The sequence below is a fragment of the Delphinapterus leucas genome, chromosome 10 (genome assembly GCF_059928025.1).
Source record: "Delphinapterus leucas isolate spDelLeu-1000000601 "Yukka" chromosome 10, BTC_Dleu_Yukka2, whole genome shotgun sequence".
NCBI lineage: Eukaryota > Metazoa > Chordata > Mammalia > Artiodactyla > Monodontidae > Delphinapterus > Delphinapterus leucas.
The window spans coordinates 9008535-9030763 of NC_143138.1; the positions used below are offsets into that span (position 1 = coordinate 9008535).

At 38.9% G+C, this 22229-nt stretch overlaps 1 protein-coding gene across 1 annotated transcript in view; it reads left to right on the forward strand.

Moving 5' to 3' along the window:
- HIVEP1 (HIVEP zinc finger 1) overlaps positions 1-22229 on the forward strand; it is a 139792-nt gene that overhangs the window by 108049 nt on the left and 9514 nt on the right. The window contains exons 6-8 of the mRNA XM_089918173.1: positions 1710-1843; positions 2558-2733; positions 7290-7391. Of these exons, the coding sequence (XP_089774299.1) occupies positions 1710-1843; positions 2558-2733; positions 7290-7391 (412 nt within the window). The remainder of the gene's footprint in view (positions 1-1709; positions 1844-2557; positions 2734-7289; positions 7392-22229) is intronic.

Consider the following 22229-nt stretch of genomic DNA (forward strand, 5'->3'; position numbering starts at 1 on the left):
TTAAAGAGAGTAGTTCAAGCCAAGAGGCCAAACAAAGATGAAGACTAACATGGTTTCTGGACTGAAGGGTTCTAATGTCCCAGAGACGTGAGTTATATGGGCAAGTGGCCGTGGAGGACTCGGTACTGGGTTGACTATTAACTCACAACGCAAATGTGCATGTATTTATAATTCAAAATGGAAGAGAACAGGTCGATGGTAAAGTGAAAGCATTTCTAAGAGAAGCAAGGTGTCAACAACATACAGTGTATATAGAGCGGTCAAACATATAAACTAAGGAAGTAGTAAATATTTTGGCATTTAGCTTGTTGGTGAATAGAAGTCAGATTTGATAGCAAGAAAGTGAGCAAAAGATAAGTGGGAATTTGGTACTGAGAAGAAGGTAAGAAATAGGATTACTGTTAGAGGTATAATGTCAAGGAAAGGTATGTGTGTATTCCAAACCTGATGTGTTTGCCAGAAAAAGAGGAGACAGTTGCACTTGTACATGTCAGGGTCAGTGTCATTACCTCTTCACACCACCTTTTTGAGACACTCAGGCCAGCAGCTTTTCTTTACGCCTGGGTTTGTAAGGACAGGGCCTTCCCAGGGGATTCTTCCCGAGGCCGCACAGGCCCCTGGGTCCGTGATGCACATACTCTCTTGTCACTTACTGTTGTTATGCCATCGCAGTGTGATAGCTTTCTACTTGGTGGTGTAATTTTTAAAGGAAGTTTGTAACAAAGAGGACCTTGATCAGAAAAGCTGTGCCTTGTGTTGGGCTTGGCCAGAGGACTGGAGTCTGAGCTCTTGCTGTTAACACTTGACGTTGGACAAGTGACTTAACCCTACGCGTGTCCTTCCTCACTGGGATGTGATCCACCAGTGCTGGCTGCCTCACAAGGATAGGTGAGAGCAGAGTAGGCTGGGGAGTGAGAAAAGAGGTTGTAAATAGTGCGGTTGTATAAAATCATAAGGTCACGTCACTACAGAGTTTCCGTAGGAAAAGCACACACTGTTTATTATTCTGACGTTCAGTACTTTTTTTCTAGAGATTTTAGTATTATCAGGCCAAGACCTAACTTTTGACCTGACCTATAATTCACAGTTATCAGTATTCAGGAACTTTTGATAACTTTTGATAGATTCAGGATATAGAGAGGAAACGTAATTATGGTTTGAAATGATGGGAGACAGGGGAAAATTAAATATTGGGAAATGGAGCTTCGGCTCTAGCTTTACACTGCATTGATGTTGAAGGGAAGTTAGTCATGTTTTTCAGGAGTATGAGACATTGTACCATAATGGGGTAACTAGCCCTTTTCCATCTTTAACTAATAAACTCTTTAACAAGTATACTTAAACTGTAGTCTGAGTGGTTCGTTAGCTATAAGAAAGAATATTTAGTTTATTAAAAGAAGTTCCTCAAATTAAACTCGTGGAATACCAGGGTGGAGGGTTGTAGAGTCTTTATTTGGGGGTGTCAGTGGAATGTGGTGGGATTTTAAAGTAGCATGAGATGTGTCAGTTTGCTGTGATTCAGACAGATAAAAGGAGGAGATAAAGCAATGACCTTTAAAGCTGTTACGTCCTTGAAATGCCTTCCATTAAGCTAACCGCGTGCATTGTGCTCTGCCATGTTTTAATTTCCAAGTGAAACACTAGCATGTTTGTGTTTTCAGTTTTATTAAATTAGTGTCTCTCTCTCTCTTTTTTTTTTTCCCTTTCAGAGAGCATTAGGTAATCAAAAGTCCACAGTAGTTGAATTCAGCAATAAAGATGCCTCTGAAATTAACAGTGAGCAAGATAAAGAAAATTCCTTAATCAAAAGTGAACCAAGAAGAATTAAAATATTTGATGGAGGGCAAGTACAACTTTTCCTTCTTAAATGTACATTTAAACTTACTTTTTAAATGTACATTTGCTTTCACGTGAATGAACACTTACCAGTGCCGATTTTATATAAACGTTGCAAGGTTCCTCAGCTTACTAACAGAATCTTCATGGCAAAATACATGTTAGGTATTATGTTAACTAATGCCACTTTGATCAAGAAAATGACGACTATTTAGAAAACACTGTAGGTTCTAGGAGGCAGCTGAGCGCTGAGTTTTCAGAGTGAACCCTGGGTTTCACGTTGATTCATAGTAAGGAGTGAACTGAAAAAATCTGCTCTAAAAGAGACGAATCATTGCCTGTTTGATGTCTTCTGTGAATTTGGTTGTGAGAAAAATTGTAAAAGCCAACTGTAGTTAAAATGAAACTCAGAAATATTTCAGTACTTGTAGCTGTGATTGAATTTAACAATAAAGAAAACTTTTAGAGCAGTCACTTAGAGGAGCTATTTTAAAATTAAACCCGGTATTGAATAAAGTTGTTTGATAAGAAGTAGCTATTAGAATATTGTGTTGATGTGAAAAGCTGGAATATTCTGTTACTTACATGTGCATAACATTTATATTTATTGAGTGTAAAAATTGTGCCTTGTTTTATTTTTTAGGTTGAATTTCAATCATCAGTATTTTCTCGAAGACATAGTATCCAGTTGCCCTATTCATTTTCCTTTTCTTTAAATTAGATACAAATCAAATGAAGAGTATGTATATGTCCGAGGCAGGGGAAGAGGAAAGTACATTTGTGAAGAATGCGGAATCCGTTGTAAGAAACCTAGTATGTTAAAGAAACACATACGAACCCATACAGATGTCCGCCCCTACCACTGCACTTACTGTAACTTCTCCTTTAAGACTAAAGGTATGAGATGACATCGCTTCATGGTCCTTTATTATATGCATTGAGTTAGTAGAGCCAAGACCCAACTTTACATATTCCTTGACCAAGGATGCAGTAGCTTAAATAGAATAATATAAATTACATCTTGTCAACATCGTGGTCTTGTATCTCTTTATATATTTCTAGACCTCTTGAGAAGAAGTTTCTAACTACACACTTTTAGAATGTACGTAATAAATATGACATTTGAAAAGGAGCAGCTGCCCTTTTTTCTTTTACTTCCCAAATTAGAGTTGTATAACATGATGACTAACACGTTTTCAAAAATACTTACTTTGGAGCTAAAGAAGAAAAAAGACATTTTCACGATCACATTGTAGACGCATTTCAGTGCTAAAAGATTAAAGAAAAAATTAAAATAATAACTGCAGTAAAGTTATACTGATTACATTCATGTTTTATTATCTAATTTTACTCACGCATAGCCATTTCTTTTTCTTTCCCCTGAAGCTCTTTTACTGAAGTACTGTTGAATATCAGCTTCAAAAGATTTCTAAATTTTGTACTGTTTAATGTTTGTGGAACTCAGAACTAGTAATTAAAATTATATTTAGTACCATTTCTGTATTCTTTATATGTTTTTATTTAAATCGTAAGCCTTTATTATAGTTAAGGTATTTTTACTCTCTACAAATTTCCTGTGACATATAATGAATGAATACACTATCATAAAATGTTTGCTTTCTCCATTAGGTTCCTTGTTTATGAATCATTATACAAACATTTCTTGCTTGAGACTTTAATTTCATATACCACCCTTTAGAAAGTAAGAATCTCGCAAATACAAAGCAATATAATCATAAAGTTATTTGTCTGAAAGGACAAAATCTGTGAAAAATATTTAATCAATATTTTTTTATAGAACTACATTATTTTTATACCTTTTCAGTTAACATTTGCTTTTTTTTCTGATTATATTGGTTGTCTTTGCAGTTTTTGTTTTAAAAATTGATCAGCTCTTTAGCAAAATTTATTCTATATTTTGGCCAGTATTTATTGGCATTTAAAGAGTATGTAGCAACTAAATAGCTTCAAATTAGCTCTCCTTAAATGCCAGTAAAATCTGAAACGAGAATGATGGGGGAAATAACAAAACTGTTCTTCAGGTAGCCTTGAATATTTCTAAAGTTTCAAGAAATCGTAAGTCAGAAGGGACCCTAATTCTGTCATTCTTAGGTTGTGGTATAGAACCTTCTTCTGGAGACGGAGGGTGCATTTCAGGATGACTTTCCTGATCTTGTGTGAAGGCTTTGATAGGATTAAGTGCTTTGATCTTTTAACCCAACTTACTGCTTTTACACTGGTGTTGATCCTATGATTAAGAATCGTCCGTCTGTTGAATAATTTCCAGTGTGAGACCAGGAGACCAGTAATAAGCCAATATTACAAATAAAACATTACCAGTTACAGAATGATGTTACCAAACCAAATAAAAGAGGATCCAGGTATAATGTGAAATGGGTGTTTCTCAAAAGAAGGAGGAAAAGGAATCAGGAAATTTTATAAAGTAAGGGCAAAGAAAGGAAGGAAAACTTTGATGTGGAAAACAAATGAAACTACAGAGATTTCTTGGCAAAGAAAAATATTATGAATCATCAAGTATTAATCCTAATGAAATAACTCAAGCCAACATCATGTAAAATATTAGATAAATGTTTGTTAAATGGTGGACAGGGCATAATGATCTTTGAAGAGTGAGCAGTATATGTTAGCAGTTTTCATGTCTTTCATTTCTCAAATATGCTGGATACCTGAATTTACATTAACTTTTTTGTTTGTCAGATAATTCATCGGAATTATGTGATAAATATTTATTTGAAGAAAGCTACCCTAGCTAAGCAGACTGGTGAAGAAAATATTAGAAATTCAGTATTTCCCTATTCTCGGCATGGCAGTTCTCTTTTTTATGGTCGCTTCCTTGTAGAAGTCTACCTTTTATGAATATGTGTCAAACAGATTCCATAGTACCTTGTAAAGGTAGCTAAATAATAAAAGACTTGTTTTTAGATTAGGCTGTAAATTTTGCCCTACTCTGATTTGCTTTGTTGTCCCATTCTTGAATGTGTCTGGTTATTAACAGAAGGTAATAGTGATGTAATGGCATGCTATATAAATAGGAGTATGCAAAGATAGCATGGTACTATCGAAGGAATGATCTGCCCTCCTAGAAATTGATGCTTCTGATGGTAATGCTCGTAAATCTGTACTTCATCATTTGTCCTCTCGGTTTATTTTATGAATGCATTTTCAAAATAATTTTAATTGATTTGTTTTCACTATTCTGCTTTAAAGGTCAGGCAGCTCCGTCAGTGAGCTTGCATCTCTGCAGGATTTAGTTCCATTTATATCACAGAAAGCTGGACTTTATATATAGCTATAGGAACCCAGAAACAAAATCTTTCATGCTTTCCAGAGGATTTATATTAATGTTTATTAAGTCTGTTGAAAAATTTATCTGTTAAGTTAATGCACAGCCTTGCTAGGGGATATTTGCATGTACATATTTTGCATATTGAAATGCAAATTGTTTTATTTTAAATTATTTAAGAAGTTGGTTAATAATAAGTAATAGCTCAAGTTATGAGAAAATATGCTTATTAAAAACTCATATTCCCAAATTTGCCTAGTTACAATTATACATTAACTTCTCAGAAAGCAAGTGACCTCCATGGCTGTCTGTTTAGGGAACAAACGCATTTTGAAAGCACTATTAGTGGACCTTGTGATTTGGTTTATAATATTGTCATCATACTAGAAAGTGTTTTGACTAATAAGTGGAAATTTCAGCTACAATAAGATGGGGAAACTATTTTTCACAACTTCTAATGTGAAAATTTTGAAGCATACAGAAGAGTAGATATTTGCATAATGAACACCAGTATGCCCATCACGTTTTAATAATTGTTAATAATTTGCCATATTTGCTTCATATTTTATTTTTAAAGTGTATTTAAGGTAAATGTCAGACACGGCCAAGTCATTTAAGCCGGGCATTATCTGTAGAATCACAGAGGTCAAGGTTTGCTAGATCCTAGACATTATCTGGTCCGGGCCCTCTCTTACACTTGAACCCCTTAAGCGCTAAGCTCTGGGATGCTGTGCATACTAACTAGTGCAAGAATTGGCCTAAACGGGTGTGACCAGTCCCACGGGCTTAGTGCAATTTTAGTGAAGGTGAGGCTCTATAAATAGTGCAATTTTGCAGGTCTTTCAGCTACTGCAGACTCAAATCTGGACCAATGATTCAGACATTTTTAGCTCTGCTGAAGGTTTATTCTGAAATACTAATTTGCCCTGCTCGCCAAACTCAGCATTTAGATTTTATTTTCGAAAGAGACAATTTTCCCTTCTTGGCAATTTTGTGTGTGTGGCATTACCTACTCAAGCTGCTTGGTATCCTCAAGAGAATTTGAGCTCTCCCCCTGCGTTAATGATCACTTGGGGCCAGCACGCCCAATGGTTCCCAGTTAATCTGGCGATACTTCCAGAGGCGGACACCAGCTGCCAGAGGAAACACACCTCTAGGGATACTATTATGAGACTTGTAGTCAGTATGGTGAAGTAAAATTAATGTAGGAAATTCTTTCTCTTGTTCCAAACACACAGAAATACTATTTATAGTACAACAACCAACTGTAGTTTTAAATAGATGGCCAAGCTTGAAATTTAGAAAGAAAGACTCCCAGCCACCAAAAATAAGGAAACCCCAAACTAGCATGGTGAACAGATATTAAAAAAAAAAAAAAAGTCCATAGGGACATCAAGCCAGATATATGCCCACAGGCCTGGGATTTAATGCTGCCAGATATATGCCCACGGGCCTGGGGTTTAATGCTGGTCCTGGAATAGCATCTGAGACCTCTGAAATAAGCATGGCTCTCCTGTCCAGTGACTTTGGACCATGTGGGGGAAAAGCTACCTGCTAAAAAGCAAAACCCTATACCTGTGCCATGCCAAAAGAACCTCACAAACTGATCCAGGATTAGTGTAATGGAACTGTTAAGGTCCCAGGCAGAAGCAATTGGAAGGCTGACCCATAGAGATGTGTCTACAACCCAGGGTACTTAAGACTCCATGGAAACCAGTCTTGCTGAAGATAAGTTTACAATAAAAACTAAACAATGTGCAAGGAAATAAAGTACTATGAGGGAAAGCCAGCGCACACAACTGGTGGAGAATTCAGAAACCCCAGATCATAGTGCAATCTGAAAGGGACTTTAAGTGTATATAAAATGTTCTAAGGAATAAATAGGGACTAGAGAATAGTAACCATAGGCAAAAGTAGACATTATCAAAGTTGAGGAGGCAGATTTGAAAGAGAGAGAGATTATTACTAATAACAAGGTTATTACAGCCTATAGATACCAGTATTATTTTTTTGAGCAAATTTTAGTCATTGGAATTGTATAACCACAATCTGTACTTTCACTTGAAATAGGAATGGAATTTGCCAGTGTTGACAAATGCAATAGCAAAATAATACTATGTAAGCTTAGTAAACATTCTTTTCCCTTAAGGAAATCTGACAAAACACATGAAGTCCAAGACACATAGCAAGAAATGTGTGGATTTAGGCGTCTCAGTAGGTTTAATAGATGAACAAGATACAGAAGAATCAGGTAAGGCTTTATTCCATATTTTTCATAAATGCTATTTACAATGTACTCTTTTTTTTCTTTGCATCCATACTCTTCTTTCCATTCCCACTGATACTGCTCAGTTCCTACTTTCATTACCTCTTATTTATACTATGTGATAGAGCCCTAATCAGTTTTCTCACCTTCCCTTTGTCTTCCTTCCTTTGCATCTATCCCCACTGACGTTAAGTTAATCTTCCTGAAGCATGTGTCTGATCATACTGTTCCTCTGCTCCAGGTCTTCCATTGGTTTCCATTTGCCTCTACCAAATAGAATATGAGCTACTTGGCCTCAAGTTAATTCCTCAGAATCCATTATAATCTGGTGCCTGCCTACTTCTTCACCTTTATCCCTCATCTCTCTCTCTTTCACCTGCCCTAATGCTTGAATTTCCTGCTTACATGACACTGATCCGGCTCTCTGCCTATAAAGCCCTCACCCTCAATCCCCACACAAACGTGGCTCCCCGTCTGCATTGGTCAAAATCTTATTTTCCTTCAAGACCTAGCTCAAATCCACTGCCGTCATGAAGCCTTCTCTGATTTTCCCTTCCCACACCACTTGCGGGAAGCAATTTTTCCCTTTTCTCAACGCCTGTAATATTTTAGAGTTCACTCTCTGAGAGTATTGAATCCCTTTCTGCCACAACTTTTTTTATTATTTACACGCTTCCTCCCTTACCTCTTCGCTGATTCTCAAGCGTGTCATGGGTAGAACTGATGCCTGAGTGATATTCGCTGCGCCCGCGGCCCAGCGCAGTGCCCTGCTCACGGCAGCTGCTCTGGAAATATTTGGGGAATAAAACATTTGTTTGCTTCCCCAAATTGTTTATTATTTTGAAAAAGGTTAACTGGTTGTTTCCTTAACGATGTTAACTCAGCAAGTAGAAGCATTTATCTCTAACCGATTTTGAGGGGAAATTAAGCTGTTCATCTGTTCTGACTAGTCAGACAATAGAATTATTTTTTTGTAAGACTTTTTGTTTTAACCCAAGAATTTATCAACAAGAGATAAGTTTTTTAAAAAAAAGTTGTCCTATTGCTGTTTTGAAAAACACCCTAAATTAAAGATTTACCTGCTTGCTATGTTTTAGTTAGTATGTACTAGTTTGATGTAGAAAAAATTTCCAAAGAGAAAATGGTGAGGACATCTTTGAAAATGCAGGTTAAAAAAAAGCAAATGCTTTTCATTCCACCGGACAACCAGTAACACACTGAACGAATCAGCCTGAATTTATTTCTAAATATGCGAGAGAAGTGACTCACATCTTAAGTGCTACAGTTGATATGATTTCGTATTTTAAGCACAAGGAGAGGATTGCCTTTAACTTGAATTTTGGGAAATAAGTGGATGTATTATCAGTAGAAGGAAAATATAATCATAACAAACTTAGGACAATAAGGAGGTTTTTAGTGCTTTATAGACACTTTGATGCTCTGATATATATTGGGGATGGCAGTATCAGGATTTAAAAGTATATATCAAATTAACATGTGTAACTTTTTGTCCTAGGAACATACGTATTAAAAACTGATTTTTGAATGGCTAGGAATTGAATTCTGTGTTGATGTCTTTGTATAAAGACACACATTTAATAAAATTAATTAATTCACTTCTAATGTAAATAGTCTGTTTGATTTATTTTCTGCTCTTAGTAGTCATGCAGTAAATTAACTACCATAACTATTTAAGTGGAAAAAAAAAATCCCTCTTTATTATCTATTTGCTTTATTGCTATTCCGCTGAGCAATTCAGAATTAAAAAGCTAGGAAAAATGAGTAACGCTTTCAGTGAGTATATTTGTTACCCGGAGACTAGAAAAGGCACAAAGTAGAGGTTATAATATGAAATACTAATTTCTGAAAAATGTATAAACGTTAAAAGCATTATTATTATAATATATACTCTTAGGTGTTTTACTTCCTTAAGAAGATGAGTCTTATAAAAATTAAGTAAAATGTAGAATCTTCTAAACTGTCAAGGGAAGGTAGTGTTTATATCCCAAATTTACATAGGAGAATTAAGTGTAGTTTCCATTAATTATCATGCATCGTTTAGATTGGCCAGCTGACTGATGGACTTACATATCTATCCGTTCATTTTTGTTATTTCTCACCTGATTCCAGAAACACTTGAAGCAGGTCTTAGACTATAACTCAAACTTGATAGCCTAATTCCCAATTCAGATGAGATCCTCGGATAAAACTCTAGGTAGTTTTACCTGTTTTTTCTGTTTGTTTTTTTTTAATTGCTGTGCTTATCACTAGTATACTCAGAGTTTTTTCACGGTTTTAGTTGAATAGTAAATTATAGCACATAGGCGGATTTTGCCAAGTGCTATGTCATACCTCGCAGTTCCTTATAACATGCCAACAAAATATATTCCTCCACTTTTGCTTTATTATAGGCTTGGAATGTAGCTATAAATGTGGCAAACGCTGTTTCAAACAAATGGTCTGGTTTTCCCTTTATTATTGTCTTTTGTGCTTTTAAAAATATTTTGAGATGTTTTTTTAAAAATACAGAAAGATTACAGAGAGTTTTATTACATGCACTCATGTATTCACACCAGAGTTGGGGATTGTAAATATTTTCTCACATTTGCTTCAAGTCTTTTTCATAAATTGTGTTTTTGAAAATTGTATTTTCATAAATTTGTATTTTTGGAAAAAAACAAGCTAAGTAAGGCATTACACATGAGGTGCAGTATCCCTAACTCGCCCTTGCCCGTCACACTCCCTCCCAGAGGCAAACACTAACTGCACTTAGGGGTTTTCTTTCAATTCATTTAACATACGTGTGTATATCCCCACATAGCATGTGGTTTTGTTTAAGTTTGTATTCCAAATTTACATGAACAGTACCACCTTGTGTGTAGATACCTAGAAAATTAATTTTGCTTTATAATTTTAAATTGTTGTCTAGGATAATTTCTATTTCTGCACATCCTTAACTATACCTGATGCTACATGCCTTTTAGTTTGGGGCCACCTTGATGGATGCTAGTCTGCTGTCTTTACTTATATTTTCTTGATTGCTGTCCTAAGTTTGGATCTTACTATTCTTTGGGAAGAAGTTTCGTTTCACTCTATTAAACTGATGGTAGTTAAGAGATGGGATCCTGCTTAGCAATTCTTTAGATGTCTATGTTTTTAGAGAGGAAAGCGCAGAAGCCCACAGTGTGATGCTGCGTGTCCGCGGGGTGTACTGTTTTCTAGTCCAACACCAGCCTAGAATATTCTAGGCATTCTTTTTTCGCTCTCCTTTACTGGATCCTCCTCATCTCCCCAGCCTCTGAATGCAGTGCCCAGGGCTGCGGTTTCTAATCTCTCATCTCTTCTGTCTGTGCTCCCTCCCCAGGTAGCCTCGTGCAGTCTTCCGACTTTAAATACCATCTATATGCTGACGATTCCAGTATCCGCTCCAGACTTGCATGTCCATCTTTCCACTCACCATCTCCATCCACTTGGATGTCTAATAGGCATCTAGAGTGTGACGTGCCCCAAACTCCTGGTTTCCCCCTTATGTGACTCTAAGAAGCACGCTTCCCTGAAGTCCTTCTCCCATCCTTCCAGCTGCTGGACCAAAAACCTTGAAGTCGTACTTGGTGTCCTTTGGCTCCAATCCACCAGTAAAACCTTTGGCTCTTCCTTCAAAACGTATTCGGCAACCTACCGCTTTGAACCACCTGTTCCTCCCAGCCCTGGTCAGAGCTATCATCACGTCTTCTAAGTTGCTTGCAGTAGCCCCTCACTGGTCTCCGTGGTTCAGCCCCTGCCTCTTTACAGCCTGCTTTCAACACAGCAGCCAAAGTGGTTTCTACGAGTTACGTCATTGCTTTGCTTAAAACCCTCCATCAGTTTCCTGTCTCGTTCGGAGCCGTGGTCTGTGTCCCCTGCGAGCACCACGCCTCTGAAACTCAGCTCCACTCCCGCCTCCCCTGCCCCTCAGCTGCAGCCACCCTGATCGCCTGCCTCGGTGGCAAGCACACCCAGCTGGCCCCTTTCCAGGGCCTTTTCTGTTTTCTTCCCTTTGGACTGCCCTCCACCAGGTGCTGCAAGACACCCCATCATCTCTCAGTGCTCTTCTGCTCAGATGTCACCTTATCAGTGAGGCCTTCCTGAAGCTCCCTAGAGAAAAGAGCACCTCACCCTCTTACTGCCAGCATTACTCACGCCCCCGACCTGCTTTATTTTTCCGTATAGCACTTACAACAACTTACACATGAGTGTGTGTATTTATTATCTGTTCCTTTCAACTAGAAAATAGAACATAAGGACGGCGATCTCCCTGTGGTCACTGCTGTATCGCCAGCACTTGCTGGGATTGTGGCTAGCAGCAAATCATCGATAGTAAATAGTTGTAGATTGAATGGATGAGTGGAGAAAAATGACCTGTAATCTGTCAGGAAATCATTCAATATTGTTGTTTTTAGAATATGATATACTAGTTTTCCATTAAATTCCTTCACTACAATTCAGTGGTAGCTGTAATACAATATTTAATGCCTTTGCCTATGAATAGTGTTTACATGATTTGGCCGCGGTCGATATAGGAATTTTCAAGGTGATGATGGCCATTCATTTGTTAATTTCTTATTTATTGGTTATTAGATCAGAAGACTAGAAGATATTTTAAGCTATCCTGACGATTCCATTTTTTCATCCTCAGTAATGATCTGTGCAGACTGATAAATATCTGTTCCATTTTTCAGTGGTTCCAGAGAAGAAGAGTTTATTCTCTTTGTGATTTATTGTTTATTTAGCACCGCAGCAACTGTCTAGTATGTCCACAGTCACTGCCCTCAGGAGCTCCTCGCCTGTGGCTGTGATGTTGGGACGTTGGAGTGAGCTCAGACTTGGCAGGGTCCACTCCTCAAGGCTGGGATCTGGGAAGGACAGTGACGGCCTCGTCTGGAACAGAAGGATGACTAAGGGTATCCTAGGAGAACGAAAAGAAAGGAAATATATCAAAATATAATTATCCATATATTGCTTTGTTTGAAAAAGTATTGATGAGGGGGTGGGGTAAAGGAGGGCAAGCATTCTGGACCGAGGGAGTTGTTGAGCAAAAGCCCAGAGGTTGGGGGAGGGGAATAGGGCATCAGGAGTATAAATGGGGCGGGATGAGAGAGTTGGGCAGGGCGCTGGGGACAGGTCCTACTATGCAGGGGAGTTTTAGCACCTTCCCTTAAGAAAGTCTGAGGGATTTTTTTTTTTTTCTTGTATCATCTAAAGTAATTTAAAGCCACTACCTCTTTAGTCCCATATACATCTGACTTTTAATCTGGATTATTTTCTCAAATGTTTTTTAAACAAGCGAACAACAAATAGTAGGCTTTTAATTTGTGTCCCCAGGAATTTTCATTGCTGAGCTTTTGTTTGTTTTTTCTTTCTGCCGCTGCTGTTTTATTTTGTAGTGGGAATTTAGACAATAATGACTAAAAGAAGCATGATTTCTTTAAGCGGTTAGTCCCATGCAACAGCAACAATAATAAATAATACCATAGAGCAAAAATCTTTTGGGGGGGGGACTTCCCTGGTGGTCCAGCGGCTAAGACTCCACGCTCCCAGTGCAGGGGGCCCGGGTTTGATCCCTGGTCGGGGAACTAGATCCCACATGCCACAGCTAAGAGTTCGCATGCCGCAACTAAAGATCCCATGTGCTGCAACTAAGACCCAGTGCAGCTAAATAAATAAATAAATAATTTTTAAAAATCTTTTTCTGAAAGGGTGTTTTTATAAACAAAGTACCTCAAGGTTTCAGCATCCCTCATTCTCTACCAGATGGAGTTTACAGGTTTGGGTGGAAAGTCTGGTACGATTTTTCCCCTTGTGACACCCAATTTTGTATGTATATATGTATAATGACTCATTTAGAAATCTTGCTCTTCATTTATTAAATTAGGGAGCATTATTTCTCCTGGAATTCATTTCTACTGAGCAGCACCAAGGTGTAGAACTTTCCCCACAGACTAGACTATCATAAAAGATAAGGACTTGATTTTTTCCTACCTTAGTGTTTCCGTGTATGTTTTAAAACCGTGCCCTTATCAACTCCATAAGGATGTTGCACGAAGTAGTGGCGTGTGTTATGAAGTGTTTCATTTTACTATCAATTTAATTTTCCAAGGAAAATTACAAATTATTAGCCATATAGTTAGTAGTAGAAGTAGTGACTAACTTTAAAAAAAAATAGGAGGGAGAATATTTTCAACTATCATTAGTTTTAATCTTTGAGGTGTACATCTGCTCGTAGAAGGAAGCTTGGGGTCCAGAAGCTGGTCAGTGCCGAGTGATCTGACATGCTGGGTTCTCTCTCCCGCTGCTTCCTCCCTGCCCGTAGGAGTTTCCCGCCTCCCTGATCACACCTGGAAGCCTCCCCCTTCTCAGGGATCAGGCTCATGACAGCGGTTCCTTCTGAGGCTTCAGCCGCCGGCTCGAGATGGCTGCCTGACAGTGTATTCCCTATTTTCCTGGCCCAACAAATGAAAATAAGTGACGAAATTGCATCGTGTAATGTAGGGTCTTTCCACACATAACTTGCTGTCTTTTCCCTGTAATGATGAACAGTTTTATCAAGTGCTTTTGTGGCATCCTGGGGTCGTACTATCATTTCTCATACTCTTAATCTAATGTAACTCTGGTGTTAAGCCCACTGCGCAGTGCACTGCTAGAAACCGCACTGAGATTCCATTTGCTGCGTGTCTACGTAAAAATTCAGGAAAATGCTAAGGTTTGGCCAGCAGTTAGGTGTCACAGCAGTTTCTTACCTGTGTCCCAAAAGGTAGTGATTCCAGTGGCTCTTCCGATGCCTTTCATTTTGCCCCCACGGCTGCATTTATCCAGGGGCGTGACTGATCTACTATATGAAATACGCAAGTATGAAATTACTGAGTAAGCTCTTATCAGCGGAATCTCCTTTGTCACCTAGGCTTTCCTAAACACAGTCGAAGTTTCTCACTTGATTATGCAACTAGATTACAGATGGCTACCAAATAACGGTGATTAAAGAAAAATAAGTAGCCAAGTTCAGGAGCCACGTGTCTCTTGGGAAACCAGTACACTGACACATCGTCTTGATCAATACGAAAATTTGTGACATTAAGTCTTCTCTGGATACTGAATAAAATTCTTAAGTAGTTTTGATAGCCACCTTCATATTTCACGTTGACAGCAGGGCATTTCTGTCAGAAGTGGAGTCCTACAGCACCTTAGGAAGGACTATTCAATTCAGCACACTTGTATGAAAGTCACATATACCTGAACAGCCAGTGCTAACAGGATATGCAAGAACTTGTTCCAGATATTTACACCTTGATTATCTCAGACATCTGGGAAATGGGGTAAACATTTTAAAGAAAAGAACCCCACAAGGATATTATTTGGGCGCCCTGATTCTAAATGCCAGGCTTTGCAGAATAGCAACCAGAAACCTAAGGATAGTGTTTCTAAGGTTTATAGGAAAGATTAGGGGGCTTGGTCGTTTGATCTTTTCTGTAGCACATACATAATCATCAAGAAATATCATCTCTGAGCTTTCATTTATTCAACAAAATTTGTTAAAGGCTCTCCAAAGGCCAGTGTTACTACAGAGTATCCCACCGTATTTATTTTTGAAAACTCATTACCATTCGGTAATGTCTTGGTCAGCTTCTGGTTTTCTGGGAAAAGTCCAAGTCTTTTTGTTCTATGTTCATATTTAATTTTTCCTTAACATCTGCCTTGTTTTGTTTATTTTCATCAAAGGTTTACTGTAGATTTATTTCTACTTATCTACAGTATTTCTTTTCCTGGTATTATCGTCAATCTTTTTCTTCTTTTGAATGTCCTAAACCTGTTTTCTGCTCTCTCTCAACTTGATACTCTGAATGTCATTCACCAGCAGAATGTGCATGTTCCCTGGTTGATAGAGTGCTTATTAAAGGTCAGCGTGAAGAAGCTGTGATGCAGGAGCAAAGACCCCTGATTTTTTTATTCTTTACTGCCCTTAAAACAGTGGGCTGTATGGCTGCCCTTTTTTTTTTTTTTTTTTTTTTTCCCGGTACGCCGGCCTCTCACTGTTGTGGCCTCTCCCGTTGCGGAGCACAGGCTCCGGACGCGCAGGCTCAGCGGCCATCGTGGCTCACGGGCCCAGCCGCTCCGCGGCGTGTGGGATCTTCCCGGACCGGGGCACGAACCCGTGTCCCCTGCATCGGCCGGCGGACTCTCAACCACTGCGCCACCAGGGGAGCCCTGCCCATTTTATCCTTCAGCAGATGAATTCTTGTTCCAATTTTCAAATGGAGTAAATTTAGAGATGTTGGGAAACATTTATTTTGAATTAAGCAGAGGGGACTATAAATTTATCTAAGGCAGCCATTAAAATTTGGACATTTGACATCTCACAGGAGTTTCCGTGTAGTTTAAAACTAGCAACTCAAGCTGTAGTTATAGTAGGTGTTCCTGAAAAGTCTAATCCCTCCAGCCAGCTGCACGTGTCCCTGTATTCTTGCCGTGCAAAACGATAGTCTCAGGAATTGCGTCCCTGTGTTCTTGGGGTATTAGTAAGTACTTTTTCGTTTTCACCTTTTGTGTCAAAAACCATGCTGCTGGCTGTTTGCTTTTCATGTCCGTGATCCGAAGAATATTTTTGTCAACAGACTGCTCAGAATGTTAACATGTGCCCTCCACTGCCAGACTGGGAGAACCATTCAGTGTGGCAAGGTGCAACTGGAAACACTGTTCCCGCTGAAGGTCAAGTACTTAGGGTGATGCGTGTAAGAGGATGGCATTAGATCACAGGATTTAAAACCTGTATCACGTTTACCCTTAAAATAAATTTAATGAATTTTTCTAAATGAAGTGCTTTCAAAATGACACCTGTAGAATATGTTTTTGTCACTGGGATGTTTACAGAAAACGTTATTAGTTCTTTTAAGAGAAACTTTCACGCACAATAAGAAACCATGATAGGTCTTGGGACTTACAGTTAAAGAAGTGTGTATGTCTTTAATGAACGGTGCAGATACCACTGCCTTTTGGTTTACTGCCTAAAGTTAACAAACGTTAAACCCTGGCTCATTATGTTGTTAAGATGAAAACATAGTTTAATTTAAAAAACCCAAACAAAAACCCATTACTGCAGTAGTTGCATGCTTTAAAAGACTTTTTCCCCAGGTTTCCCTTGTTTGTCTGGATTTCAGAGTAATTTTTCTAAACATGAGGAAAACAAAAGCAGACCAATTACAGCAGTAGCAGAATGTTGAAGAGGGAGGTGCTGCGGACCTCCCAGGGGAGCCTGTCTGAGGGAGGCCTCGCCTGGCTCAGCCAGCAGGGGTCACTGTCGGGCAGCGATGGGAGGGCAGCCTGGGGTTCATCCAACTGAAATCAGATTTTGAAACACATCTTTAGGGAAGTGGTTTGACATAAATTACTTTTGAAAAACAATATTGCTGCATTGTTTACCTTCTTTTTCCCTCATGAATTTAAATTCACAGAAAACAGAAGAATTAATTTTACACATATGTAAAATTGTACTGAGTAGTAGACATTTTTATTTATAATGAGTTGGGAATGTATCTAGGAGGACAGAAATTAAATAGAAATTTTATAGGCCATTTATTTATGAATTTGTTCTGTAAGTATGGGTTCCTTATACCTGTTCTAGGGTCCTTGGGGGATGCAGAGGGGTGAGCTACAGCCTTCACACTGCTGGAATAGTACAGTCTACATTGTACAAACCAAGGAAGGAACAGTTGTCATAGAGTATCTCTTACTGGAGTAATGACAAGACTCCTAAATACAAAAAAAAAAACCTGTTTCCAAGTTCTGACTTTGATGCTTTCCAGCTGTATTTAAGTCTCTTAACTTCCTGTGTAAAATGAGTTTGGTATCAGCTCTGTCACGAGTGGCTGTTAGGTTTAAACATAACGAGTAAAATGTTGGCAAACTTTTTCTGTAAAGGGCCTGATAATCAGTATTTTAGGCTTTGTGGGCCGCACAGTCTCTGGCATGACAACTAAACTTTGTGAGTGTGGCAGGAAAGCTGCCATAGACAGTATGTAAATGATGGGCCTGGCTGTGTTCCAGTAAAACTTTATTTAAAAGAACAGGCGGGAGCCGCGTGAGGCCAGCAGCTATGCTTTGGCAGCCCCTGATACAACAGGAACTCAGTGTAGCATGCCGTCGTAGTTACTATGCTCAGTAACAGGCTGTAGCAAAACGAGCAGTACCACAAAGTGCAAAATGGCAAGTTCTGGAGGAGTTAACACGTCTGTGTTCTTGACCTTGCTGACTTGTCATGGGCAGGTCACTTTTCCTTTCTGGGTCTTCTACCCTGCACAACTTCTGACCGGATAGCAACAGTCTTCGTTGGGGGTAGGGGTTAAGGGGACAGGGCAGTAATACGAAAGGACTTTTCTTAGCATGCCTCCAGAGAGCAGAGGTGTCTGGGCTTTGTTTTGGTGCTGTGGATATTTAAAAGGATGCCATTGTCTTAGGCTCATTTACGTTATCCATTGTATCTTGTTCCGGTCACTCTAGAATATCCACCCTGTTTAACAAATATGTAATGACCCCAAATTCATTTTCAGGTTCCCAAACTTTGACAGGGGTCTTCCCCTTCAGGAGTTTTACGACCCAGTGCATGTAGAGAGATAAACATTATTCAATCCTTATCTTGGGGAAGGAAAACTACAGAAAGGAATCCCAGCTCTTCTCAAGTCCTCTGTGAGCTGTAGGCATGTGGCTCTGTCCAGGGAGAAAGAAAGGTCCAGGGACACCAGCCTGTACGTCTTCCCACCCATAATACTTCAAACCTTGATCTGAAGTATAGGACGATCAAGGCCAAAGAACATTAAAATGGAACCAAGTAGTTTTACCCCCTTCCCCATTAAAAAGCATATGGTATTCTTTATAAATCCTTCTCATACATTGCATACACTGAAATTTTATATCTATATGTAAAATTAAAAACTTTAAAGATTTATAGTATAACTAATTATTCTTAAACTTCCATACTTACTGTAAAATACAGTGTATTTGTTGTGAAATTAAAAAGGTTATTAGTTTACATTTTCCTTGGGGATTGTATTTTATATGTTCTACTCTTCATAATGAAATAATTACTTGAAGCTTTTAATGTCTGTACCTGTAAATATTCAACTCACTCATGCATATTTATAAGCTAGGTTATTGACTGTAGTTCATTGTTGACCTTCTTTCAGATCATTCTGTGGTTAGGTTTTTATAATATGACATCTGAATGTGGAGACCTGGGTTTAAATCTTGGCTCTGACACTTCTGAGCTGTGGGCTTCACACTTTAAAATAATTAACTGCTTTTTAAATTTTTTTAAATCATTGTCTGATAAAAAGTCAGGTCCTTAATTAGTCCTTGTTTTAGTTATGATCAGATAGCACTGGTCTGTCTGTAGTTCTAAGCTGGGTTCTCTCGCAGTCTCGATGGCTAGAACCGGAGTAGAGGCATTCAGGCATCATACGTACAACCGAATAAGAACTGCAAAAATAGGTACAAGATACAAGGTAAGAATAGTGTTAGGTGCCAGATATTTAAAGAGTGTGTGTGTGTGTGTGTGTGTGCGTGTGTGTGTGTGTTAGGATCTATTTTGGAGAAATTACCTGTGCCTTTAAATTAAACAAGAGAAGTGTTGGAATTTGTTTCAATTAATAGTTTCCTATTAAATAATGGGAAAGAAAAAAATTGCTTGTCAGAAAGAGAAGTCTTGATGAGTATAATAAGAACAGCAGGGAGATGGAGATTGTGCAGGCTTATCTGAATGAGACAGAATATTGGTGTCAGTAAAGTAAAATAAAGGTCCTGGGGCATTGGCAAATAGGTTTTTCCTTAATGTCATTTTTTAAAAGATTATTTTGGTCTTTGTAGAAAGTCGAAAAACTAGTAGAGAGAGTTCTTGTATATTCTTTACCCAGCCTCCCCTGTGCTAGCATCTTACATAACCAAGAACATTTGTCAGCTCAGGATTGCTAACTAAAGCATAGGACTTACCAGTTTTTCCCCCTGATGTCCTTTTCCTGTCCCAGGCTCCCCTTCAGGATCCCACATCACACTTAGTCCTCGTGGCTCCTCCAGCGTGTCCCTCAGTCTTTCCTGTCTTTCATGACCTTGACATTTATAGAGAGTCCTGATCAGTTATTTTGTAGAATGTTCTCAATTTGGGGTTTTCTGATATATGCTCACAGCTGGATTGAGGTTATACATTATTGGGGAGGCGCCATAGGGTGGTTATGCTTTTCTTAGTGCATCATATCGGGGGTACAGTATGTCAGTATGTATTACTGGTCATGTTAACCTTCTTTACTTGGCTAAGGTGATGTCTGCCAGGACTAGCTACTGTAAACTTACTGTTGTTCCCTTTATAAATATTAAATATTTGCGGAGATACTTTAAAACTATGCAGATATCCTATTTATGCATTGATGGATCTTGCCTGTGGTAAGTATTGCTATGGTGTTCTAATTTATCAATTAGAATTTTTCTGCAAGGAAAAGTTACCATTTCTCCATTAGTTCATTCATCCATTCATTCATTTACATCAGTATGGACTCAAGGTTATATATTTTATTCTTTGGGTTATAATCCAGTTATTTATTGTGTAGCTCAAGTTCTCATTGACCATTGAGAGCTCTTTGAGGTCTGTTCCTATGCCCTTTCAACATGCTGCTGCTTTTTTTTCTTTAAGTGGTTCCTTACTTTTTTTTTAATTTTTATTTTATTTATTCATTTATTTTTGGCTGTGTTGGGTCTTTGTTGCTGCGCCCGGGCTTTCTCTAGTTGTGGTGAGCGGGGGCTACTCTTTGTTGCAGTGCGCAGGCTTCTCATTGCAGTGGCTTCTCTTGTTGTGGAGCACGGGCTCTAGGCGTGTGGGCTCCAGTAGTTGTGGCATGTGGGCTCAGTAGTTGTGGCTTGTATGCTCTAGAGCACAGGCTCAGTAGTTGTGGCGTATGGGCTTAGTTGCTCCTAGGCATGTGGGATCTTCCTGGACCAGGGCTCGAACCCATGTCCCCTGCATTGGCAGGCAGATTCTTAACCACTGCGCCACCAGGGAATCCCAGTTCCTTACTTTTTGACACCCAAGATGTTCCAGCCATGGAGTTCACCATTTCCTCAGGGACACCTGGTTCACTTTACTGGAGAATGGTATTTAGGAACCAAGATCTAGCCGCTAGGTGATGTGTTTCTGGCTACTAACCTGTCACTGCTTCTAGCCCCTCTTGCTGGATAGAGCTGGGAAATATGCATATCTATGCTAACTCGTACATATACGTACATCTGTTTTTATTTCTGTATCTGTGTATGTGTACGCATGCACACACGCGCACACACACACACACACACACACACACACACACATACAAACGAGAACATGAGTCCATACTGATAATTCCAGTTCCAGTCCAGTCCCACAGAGTTTATTTTAGCCTGCTCCATTTCCTTTTTTTTTCTTTCACCAACAGTGAGAAACCTTCTCATCTACAGTATGTTCACTTATTTGTTCACCTCTAGCATACCAATAAACTAGTTCCAGAAATGCTGACCCACCTGTGAAAAACAGGTTTACAATCACAGCATAGTGTTTGTATGCAGCTCTTTTTGTCTTTAGCCTTCACATTGTCTGGTCAGAACCCCCTTTGCCAGGGTTACCTAGGTCATGGTTGTGGAGTTCATTTGTACTCAGCCATCTGCCTCAGCTTGCATTTCATCTTAGATTTCCACCACATCCTGGTTAGTTGTGTTTGTATTTACACACCCTACAATTCACCTTAGGGTGCACATTTCTGTGGTTTTCGACAAATGTGTACAATCATGTGTCCAGCCCCACAGTTCCACAGAGAACAGTTCCATCGCCCCAAAATTCCTCTGTGCCACTTCTGTATAGACACCTCCCCCCTGCACCCAACAGCCCCTAGCAGCCACTGATCTCTTTTCCTCCCTGTATTCGTACGTTTTCCAGAGTGTCATACGAAAGGAATCAGAATAAGGAGCTTTGGGGGTCTGGCTTCTTTCACTTAGCAGAATACATGTGAATTTGTCCATGTTTTTGTGGGCGTCAGTAGTTCATTCCTCTCTATTGTTGAGTAGTATTCCGTCGTATTGATGTGCCATAGCTGCGTAGCCACTGGCCACTTGAAAGATACCTCTATTATTTCCTTCCTGCTCCTTGCTTTCGGTTTAGTTTGATTGTCTTTTTCTAATTTCTAAAGCTGAGAACTTAGATTATTTATCTGAGACCTTTCTTCTTTTCTAATAGAAGTGTTGGATACAATAAATTTCCCACTAACCACTGCTTTAGCTGCATCCCACGAATTTTGAATGTTATATTTTGGTTTTTATCCAGTTCAAAATATTTCTAACTTTTCTTTGAGACTTTCATTTCTGACTCATGGATTGTTTAGAAATGTGTTATTTAATTCTGAAATATTGGGGGATTGTTCATATATCTTCCAGTAACTGATTTCTAGGTTATTCTGTTTTCAAGCAAAAACGTAAGTATGATTTCTATTCATTGAAATTTGTCGAGGTTGGCTTTGTAGCTCAGAATATACACATTGGTGAATGTTCCACGTACACTTAGAAGGAAAGCATATTCTACTCTTTGGGTGGAACATAACTGTTAACTAGGTCTAGATGGTTGACAGTATTTTTCAAGTCTTCTGTGTTCCTACTGATTTTCTGTATACTTGTTTCATCAGTTACTGAGAGTAGAGTGTTGAAGTCTTCAGCTGCAATTGTGGATTTGTTTATTACTTTTTTGTTTTAGCCTCATTTATTTTGAAGCTCTGGTTTCATTGCTACACA